This window comes from Arvicanthis niloticus, chromosome 24 (assembly GCF_011762505.2).
Source record: "Arvicanthis niloticus isolate mArvNil1 chromosome 24, mArvNil1.pat.X, whole genome shotgun sequence".
Taxonomy (NCBI): Eukaryota; Metazoa; Chordata; class Mammalia; order Rodentia; family Muridae; genus Arvicanthis; species Arvicanthis niloticus.
The window spans coordinates 36,550,078-36,559,492 of record NC_133432.1 but is presented as its reverse complement, the minus strand read 5'-3'; the positions used below and the strand labels follow the sequence as shown (position 1 = coordinate 36,559,492).

General features: G+C 43.2%; 1 protein-coding gene across 2 annotated transcripts; it reads left to right on the top strand.

Moving 5' to 3' along the window:
* Positions 1 to 381: 381 nt before the first annotated feature.
* LOC143438120 (sperm motility kinase 2A-like) lies at positions 382 to 7,837 on the top strand. 2 transcript variants are annotated; one of them, XM_076923703.1, is made up of 3 exons: positions 382 to 857; positions 5,439 to 6,997; positions 7,435 to 7,837. In XM_076923703.1, the coding sequence occupies exon 2, from the start codon at positions 5,465 to 5,467 to the stop codon at positions 6,950 to 6,952; it is 1,488 nt and encodes a 495-aa protein (XP_076779818.1). In that variant the 5' UTR covers positions 382 to 857; positions 5,439 to 5,464; the 3' UTR covers positions 6,953 to 6,997; positions 7,435 to 7,837. The 2 variants fall into 2 exon arrangements, with proteins under 2 accessions (XP_076779818.1, XP_076779819.1); XM_076923704.1 differs by lacking the exon at positions 382 to 857 and having other exon boundaries at positions 5,405 to 6,997; positions 7,435 to 7,834.
* The last annotated feature ends 1,578 nt before the right edge of the window (positions 7,838 to 9,415 follow it).

Here is a 9,415-nt window from a genome sequence, read left to right as displayed (position 1 = left end):
TATAAAACAAATGGCTACAGTAATGTCAGAAAGACAGCAGCCACCCAGGTCTTAACAAGAACTTTTTTTTTAAAGTTAAGCTGTAGCATCATCTTGGACCCATCAGTTGGAATGCAAAAGTGACGTGCTGTGTGTAGACATGAGGGCTTTAAAGCAGGAGGCACAGCAAACATTCAAACCAGAGACCTGAGGATATCAACACATCCTACAGGTTTTGATTTCTGAAAGCCTAATGTCAGTCAGTCTCCATAGCCCACCTAGCCAGAGCCTTGGAGTCCCTCCCAGCCCTGGCAGGACAGGTCCTGCTATGACCTCATGAGGAACAACTGTGACATGGTCCAGCCAGCAGATGTTAAGCTGTGGTCACACCTGGATTTCTTTGAGTGCGTTGAGAGGAGTGGTGGTGTGGTGCCCTCTGCGATTTTGTTGTATCTAGTGAGCTGTTTTTGAATTTTACTTTTGATTGGTTTGTGTTTGAGCTTGTGTGTGTCTAGATCAGTGTGTGTTTGGGGGAGGATTGCTTGTGTGTGTGTGTGTGTGTGTGTGTGTGTGTGTGTGTGTAGTATGTGTGTTGTGTTTTCAGTTTACTTGCATGTGAGTACCTGATTGTTTGTGTGCATTGTGTTTTAAGATTACTTGTGTGTACCTGTTTGTGTGTGAGTGTGTGTGTTGTGTTTTAAGTTTCCTTGTGTGTGAGTACCTCTTAGTGTGTGTATGTGTGTGTGTAGAAATACCTGTGGGTGACTGTGTGTGAATCTGTGTGTTTTTGTCCTGTAAGTACACGTGTGGTAGGTGTGAGAACACCCGTGTGAGGGAAAGTTTTGAGGCCTTCTGTCAACTTGGCCATTGTTTCTAAGGTAAGCAATCTACTTTAAGTTTTTTAAAGAATTTTTAAAATTTATTCATGTTACATCCCAATCAGATCCCCTCACTCCCTCCACTCCTCCTAGGACCCCCTCATATGTCCTTCCTCCTATAACTCCATCCTGTTCTCAGAGAAGGGGAGGCCAACCCCTTGTGTACCAACCTGTTCTGGGACATCTACTTCTAGCAGAACTAAGCTTGTCCTCTCCCACAGAGATCAGAAAAGTCAGCCCAGCTAGGGGAAAGGGATCCAAAGGCAGGCAACAGAGTAAGAGACAGCCTCAGCTTCAATTGTTAGGGGACCCACATGAAGACAAGCTGCACATCTTCTACAAATGTGTAAGGGGCCTATGTGTAGCTCCTGCATACTCTTTGATTGGTGGTTCAATCTTTGTGAGCCTCCATGGGCTCAACTTAGTTGAATCTGTGGTGTTTTTGACCCCTCTGGCTTGCTCACTCTTCCACAAGTTTCCCCAAGCTCTGCATAATGTTTGACTCAGGGTCTCTGTATCTGTTTCCATCAGCTGCTGATTGAAGCCTTGCAGAAGACACTTACATTAGGTCCTGTCTGCAAGTCCTAGAATATCATTAATAGTGCTCTCTCTCTCTCTCTCATGGGGTGGGTCTCAAGTTGGGCTTGTCATTGGCTTGCAATTCCCTCAATCTCTATTCCATCTTTATCCCTGAACATCTTGTAGGTCAGACACATTTGGGGTTGAAGGTTTTGTGGGTTGGTTACTGTCCCCCTTCAACTACTGAAAATTTTACCTGGCTACAGGAGATGGCCACTTCAGTCTCTCCAACCCCAGCTGCTAGGAGTCTCAGCTAGCATCACACTCACAGACTCTCTAGAGCCTCCCATACCCCATCCCCGCCAAGTCTCCCAACTCATCCCAGACATGCATCCCCCACACTTAGGCCTCTCCTGACCACTTGCCATGCTCTCCCCACACATATCTGGTCCCCTGGTCTCCTCTCAACCCCATTCTCCCCCTCAGTTCCATCCTTCCATCCTACTCTTTTGTTTCCTCTTTTGAATGAGATTCAAGCATCCTCCCTTGTGTCAACCTTGTTAATTAGCTTCTTCGGGTTTGTTGATTATAGCATGGTTATCCTATATTTTAGAGCTAATATCCACTTATAAGTGAATATATACCATGTTTGTCTTTCTGGGTCTGGGTTACCTCACACAGGATGATATTTTCAAGTTCCAATCATTGGCCTTCAATTTTCATGATACCTTTGTTTTTCAGTAGCTGACTAGTATTCCACTGTGATAACAAACTACATTATCCATTCTTCAATTGAGGGACATCTGGGTTGTTTCAAGTTTCGGGCTGTCATGAATAAGGCTGCTATGAATACGGTTGAGTAAGTCCCTTTGTGGTATGGTGGAACATCTTTTGGGTATATGCCTGAGAGTGGTATAGCTGGATCTTAGGGTACAACTATTCCTGATTTTCAAAGAAACTGCCAAATTGACTTTCAGAGTGGTTGTACATGTTTGCACTCCCACCAGCAATAGAGGAGTGTTGTTGCCCTTGCTTCACATCCTCACCAGCACATGACGATGTCACTTGAGACTTTGATCTTAGCCATTCTGATGAGTGTAAGATGGAATCTCAAAGTCATTTTTATTTGTATTTCCCTGATCTCTAAGTACATTGAACATTTCCTTAAGGGCTTCTCAGACTTTAGAGATTCTTCTGTTGAGAATTCTGTTTAGCTCTGTACCCCTTTTCAATTGGGCTATTTGGATTGTCAGTGTCTAGCTTCTTGGGTTCTTTATACATCTTGGATATTAGCCCTCTATCAGATGTAGAATAGTGAAGATCTTTTCTCAATCTGTAGGCTGTTGTTTTGTCCTAATGACAGTGTCCTTTTTCTTACAGAAGCTTCCAGTTTCATGAGGTTCTATTTATTAATTGTTGTTGTTAGTGCATGAGCCATTGATGTTCTCTTCAGGGAGTTGTCTCCTGGGCTGATGAGTTCAAGAGTATTTCCCACTTTCTGTTTTATTAGATTTAGTGTGTCTGGTTTTATGTTGGGGTCTTTGGTCCACTTTATAATCTAAAATTAAAATGACTTGGTAGACTATTTTTGATGGGGTTTCTAAAGATTGAAATTCAGTCCTTGTGTTTTGCTATTGAAGTACTGAACTATCACCCCAGCCTGTGGATAGTGGAGGGTTTGTTTTTGTTTTTTGTTAATTGTTTTTTTTTTTTCCTGAGACAGAGTTTTTCTGTGTATCTCTGACTGTCCTGGAACTTGCTCTGTCAACCAGGCTAGCCTCAAACTCAGAGATTTACCTGCCTCTGCCTCCTGAATGCTGGGACTATAGGTATGCACCACCACTGCCCAGAAGTTATTTTAGTTTTAATCTTTGATGCTATCGATTTTATGTTCTGGTTTCTTTGCTTGGCTGGTTTTTTGATTTCAGGATTTGTTGAGGCTTTTGTTTGATCTCTCTCTCTCTCTCTCTCTCTCTCTCTCTCTCTCTCTCTCTCCCTCTCTCTCTCTCTCTCCTGTTTCTATTTTGGGGGAATTTTGTGCCACTTTTGGGTTACCAGTTTTTGGTCTTCTAGGTTTTCTTATTTGTTTTATTGTTGATTGTTTCTGCTTTGGCTTTCTTTGGAGTGTTAAGTTTTTGATTATTTGGGGTTTTTGAAAGTTATCCTATCTTTTGAGAATTTCAGACATCCATAAAATGAATTTGGATCCTATTCACTCCCTGTCCTTCCCCAGCAACTCCTAGATCCATCCCCACAGCCACTCCACACAACCCACGAATTCATGTGTTTTTTAATAGCCTGCTGTCATATATATTAATGAGTGTGGGAACATCCACTGGAGTGTGAATGATCTAGCAGGAGACACATTCTTAAGGAGGATTGACTCTCTTCCCTAGATGTCATCAACTGCCAATGTTCCCACTAGGGGTTGGTCATGTTGAACTGCTTGATTTTGTGTAGATCTCATGCTGGCAGCCAGAGCTGCTGTGAATTCATGAGTGCCATGGTCTTGTTGTGTCAAGAAGATGCTATTTTGTTCTAGCCTTTCCCAGTCCCTGGTTCTTACAATCTCTCTGCTTCCCTTTTCCATGATAGTCCCTATGCCATGGAGGGAGGGAGGAAAGGTGGCAGGGAGCAAAGGAGGGAAGATAAAATGTACACAGCTCTGTTTTTGCCTGAGCACTTCGTTAACATTCATTCTCCAGTCTTTGACCAGTTTTGAGTTTCTGTGTCATTGCACAAAGAAATTTCTCTGAGATATAAGAGTTACACTAATAAATGTAATTTCTATGAGATACAAAAGTTGTACTAAGCAATCTGAAGATTTGATGCAAGGATCTGCGGGTGTATGAGAGCAGCCATGTTTGTTCTTCTGAGTCTGGTTTCGCTCACTTAGTGTAATGTTGTCCAGTTCCATGCATTTCCTTGGAAACTTCATAATTTCAGTTTTCTTTACAGCTGAATAACATTCCATTATATGTAGGTACCACCTTTTCATTAACCATTTGTCGGCCGAATGGATATCTAGGCTGTTTACATACCCTGCATTGTGAATAAATGGAACAATATTGGACATGGAGAAACAAGTGTCTCTGCAGTAGGAAATAGATATCCTTAAGGATCCTTGAGTAGGAAATAGATATCCTTGAGCTGGACCACGTAGCATATCAATTTCTAGTTCTTTGAGGAACACCCACACTTTTTTTTATAGTGGCCTCACCAGCTTATATACTCACATGGACAGTGTGCATAAGGATTTCCATCACCCACATTCACACCAGTGTTGGTGCTTTAGCCATTCTGATAAGAATAAGATGAAATCTCAAACAAGTTTTAGTTTTCATCTCTCTGATGGCCAAGGATGGTGAACATTTATATATAGATATAGATATAGATATAGATATAGATATAGATATAGATACAGATTAGAGATAGAGATAGAGATATATACATATATGTATATGTATATGTACATATATATATATACATACATACATACATACATATATATGTATACATTTCTTGGCCATTTACATGTCTTCTGCAAAAACTCTTTTCAGATCCCTATCCCAATATTCCCAATTATTCATTGGGTTGTTTTCTTGGTAATATTTTAAAGTTCTTTGCATAGTCTAGAACTTTTGAAGAGTTTGTGGCATTTTGTTTTAATCTCTAAGTTTTTTGCCCTTTTACAGGTTTGCTTGTTTGGAGTTTAATTTTTTTTAATTTAATTTTACATTGCTTGGGTTTTCTAATCGTTAATTTTAAAAATTTCTTTGATTGTTTATATATCTTCTTGTACATTTTTCTTCTTACACAATTAGTAATATTCCTTCTTAGTGTTGCTGAGCTGTGCTCCTCCCTTCTAGTGACTTGCAGTTAGATATTTTAATTTGGATTTTCTTGGCTCTGTGCGTGGTTTTGCTTTTCTGGGTTTCTGCTGTGTTATTTTGTTTGCATTTTAGTTTTCTGTTTTGCTTATTTTTCATTATCTTAGTTTCTAATCTTAGCTTTCTTTCTTCCATTTCTTGATTTCTTTCTTTCTTTTCTTTTTCCTCTTAGGTAGCATCAATACTTTGTTACCTCAAATGAGCTCTGAGAGCGAACAAGAGTCAAAAAAGCTCAGATCGGAGCCCAGCCCCTCTGGCATGGAGAGTTTCCACTCTCAATATGTAGTTTTAAATACCATCGGCCAGGGAGGCTACGCCAAAGTCAAGCTGGCGAGGCACCGCCTCACTGGCAAGCTCGTTGCTGTCAAACTAATACGCAAGAGGGAGCACTGGTGCCATCCGGTCACCTCTGAGGTAGACATATTGAAGATGACCAACCATCCCAACATCATCTCTCTGTTTCAAGTCATTGAGACTAAGAAGAGAATATACCTCATCATGGAGTTGGCTACAGGTAAACTACTTTATGAACACATCCAAGAAGCTGGTTACCTGCAGGAGGATGAGGCACGGAGAATATTCAAACAAATATTAAGTGCTATGAGCTACTGCCATGACCACGGGATCATTCACAGAGATTTAAAACCTGATAATATTATGATAGACAATAATGGAAAAATAAAAATTCTTGATTTTGGGCTCGGCACCCAAGTGAAGTCTGGGCAAAAGCTGACCTTTCAATGTGGGACCTATCTATTTAGTGCTCCCGAGGTACTCCTCGGGAGACGATATGATGGCCCCAAAATCGACGTATGGACCCTAGGGGTTGTATTATTTTATATGACAACAGGAATGGTCCCGTTTGATGATGCCAGCACACCACAGTTGCGACAGAAGATTGTGTTAGGAAACTATTCTATCCCCTGTTGCCTGTCAATAGAGCTCCAACACATGATTAGTTACCTACTGACAACGAATCCAATACACAGGCCCACCATCACTGAAGTAATGATCCATCCTTGGCTCAAAAAGGACTCAGAGGGGTTCCCAGATCCTTGTGAGAAACAGATCCCCCTCAGGCCAGACCCAGCCATTGTAAAAGCCATGGCATACCTTGGATTTCAAGCAGAAGACATTAAAGACTCACTATGCCATAAAAAATACAACCAGGCCATGGCTTCATATTGTTTTTTCAAAGAGCAGGCTCTTCAGGAGTGTGACAGCCCTACCAGGGCTCAACCCATGAATCCATCGAAAACACCATACCCTTCTTTTGATTATCCTGCTACTTTCCACCTGGAACTAAGGAGAAGAAGCGAGCCCATCTTGTTTTCTTCCTCCTCCAACAGTCAAATGACTCCCCATGGCCAGAAGGCTAAGCAGAGAGAAAACAGAAGAGTCAGTTGGCCTGGTGTTCTTCCCTGCAGGTCACTCCAGACTACACCAACAATGGGCCAAGCCCACATACGTTTTAGGAGTGTCCCCTTCGGGTACTCAATGTGTTTCAGACAGAGCAGCAGCACCAGTGCCTCAGCAGAGCACAAGCCCGTCCCCAGCAGGGGCCAGCCTACAGGTTTCAAGGGATGGTTTAAGAAGATAGGAAATACCCTAAGGAAGCTTTGTTGTTGTATACCAGCAAGAAACGAACGTCTCCTGGGGGAGAAAAGAGTCTCCCCACAGACATAAAACACCAGGAGGGCATCCAGAGAACAAACATCCAGCCTGGCCCAGGTACATTTCAGTATTTGAATGTATCTATTTTACTCGAGTCTGTGTCAACAGCAGATTATAAACATGGGTGTATGGTACCATGCATGGGGAACCTATGTGTAGACAGCATGAGATGATGGTTAAATGGAACCTACCAACAGATCTAGCATCCCACAATGTCACTCCCACGAGTATCCTGCGCATGGGAAATTTAATAAACTTTGAACTAGGAGACAGCAGGAGGGCACTAACCATGCTAGGAGGAGGAAGTAGAAGGAAGAGGAAGATGCTGAGGGAAGAGAGGGTGGCATGGAGTGGGAACTACGAGATTGGGGGAGGAGGTTCAGACAGGAGAAGGCAGCTTGGGAGCAGTGTGGAACAGGGTGACCACAGCTGGAGAGATGTCCTGTGCAGCTGAGGTTCCCAGTGTCCCTCTCACGTGTGTTGTTGCCTTTTAGAAGATCACTAGAGGATGCTGGATGCTACAGTTCTACAATCACAATGTTGGAGAGGACCCAGGTGTAGACACTGACCTGCAGGAGGGAGCCTTGTGGAAAGCCATCATGTTCCAGGTCCATCACATATTGCCCAGAGCCCAGAGTCCAGCCAGGAGGAAGGGAGCAAATGATGAAACTCCAGTTGGTAGAAGGAATGAATTCCTACCTCAAAGGCATCACTATTCAGGGCAGTGGCTGAAAGCCTGTCCAAAGCTGGTAAAGACAGGAGCCCCTAAGCCTACCCAGGGTCACATCAGACCCTTCCTCTCGGTGCACGTTCCCGCCTCACTCTTAGTAGAAGACTCAAGGCTTCTTGACATGTTTGTTATGATGCAGAGTATAAAATAGATGTTTGTGAATGATGACCTTGGAGATTTTTCTGCATCTTCTTGACATAGGACAATTGGCCCTGTGGTGTTCCAAAGCCCCAGGAAGAATAATATCATGCCCCAAACCACCAAATCATTCAAAGAGCCTTTGAAGGGACCAAGTCCTAAGGTATCTAAAGGGGGAAGTGTAGAAGCTGAGGGTGGACTTTGGGTCCTTCTGGACCCAAAAGCATTATCAGAAGGACCAGGGAGAACATTAGATACCATCAGCTTGACCCACTTGCACTGAGGCAAGCATAGTAACTCTGTGAAGTGCTGCAGATGTGGCATGGGCTGGATCCCAGAGTTGTGAGGAGCCACAGGTCCATCCTAACCCCCAGGACAATAATTGTATCATATAAGGTGTTCACTCGTCTTGTTGTGACATTTTCCTCTTTAGATCCACGGGGCAATGTCATTCTTTTATACCTTATTTCAGGTAAGTGTCCTTCAGTGAACAAGTCAGATCTTGGGCAGAAGGAGGATGTTTGTTTGAAAAGAGAAGAAGAGATGTTTTCTGTGAGAGGACAAGTTTAACTGACACAGACCAGATGTGCTCTACCACAGGGACATCACCTCCTATCATACCTGACAGATTACCAGTGCCTGGAGAACCCTAATCTCATAAGTACTGAAGCTGTTCATGTGTATACCCATCACTCTGATGGGAAGGTCTCAGATTCCTGAGCTACACTCACAACATCATTCCAGTTGTCCTTGTAGAAAGCTTTTGGCTTCTTTATGTCACCAGTCTCTTCAGGAAACACCCCTATCTAAACTGCACTCTATAGCTCATTCAGATTCACCCTCAGGAACCCTCAGGGGACAGGTGTTATAGTTGGCTCTTGCAGCCAGCGAGTGGTAGGCTTGGGCATGACTGCCCTCTGTATTAAACTCAACTGTGGTCAGGTCTTTTGACCACTTACTTACAACTGGGCCAGTGCCAGTGTAGAAGGAACACCAAGGCTACATCTCAGGGAAGAGCACTGAGGACTCAGAACAGGTTCAGGCCCTGAGGTATGGAATGGCAGAGCATGGGATCCAGATGTAAAAACTGTAAGGGCACCTTGGCTTCTCCACTCCAATAAACATGATGAGAGTAAGCACCAGGCCAATAGGTGTCATATCTTCAGAAAGAACCCTCTGGATGCCATGTTAGTAACTTAGGGCCTTAGTGTACATTTCTGAAATGAACATTTCTTGCCCTAGGACTGTGTTTTTTGTTTCCATGCTGGGGCTCAAGTATCAGGAAGAGTGGGCTACAGAGGAGACTTGAGTACCTATTTGTGTTATGAACTTAGTGGTGAGGTGGGTTCATTTTCTGTCCTTACAGCCCCTTTCAGCCTCCTGTGAGTGTCCTGTGGCAGCAAGGCAGAATGAGAACCTCCCCAGCCCCACAGGAAACTGCAGGCTTGGGGACTGGGTATTTAGGCATTGACCTGGGCATCACACACCTTCCTGACCATTGGTACACTAAGTCAACCAGTGCTTGCAGAATAGTTGAAAGCATATCAATGTCTCTTTTCTAACTGGAAACAATGTACAAAATTCAGGCCTAATACAAGTCAGTAATG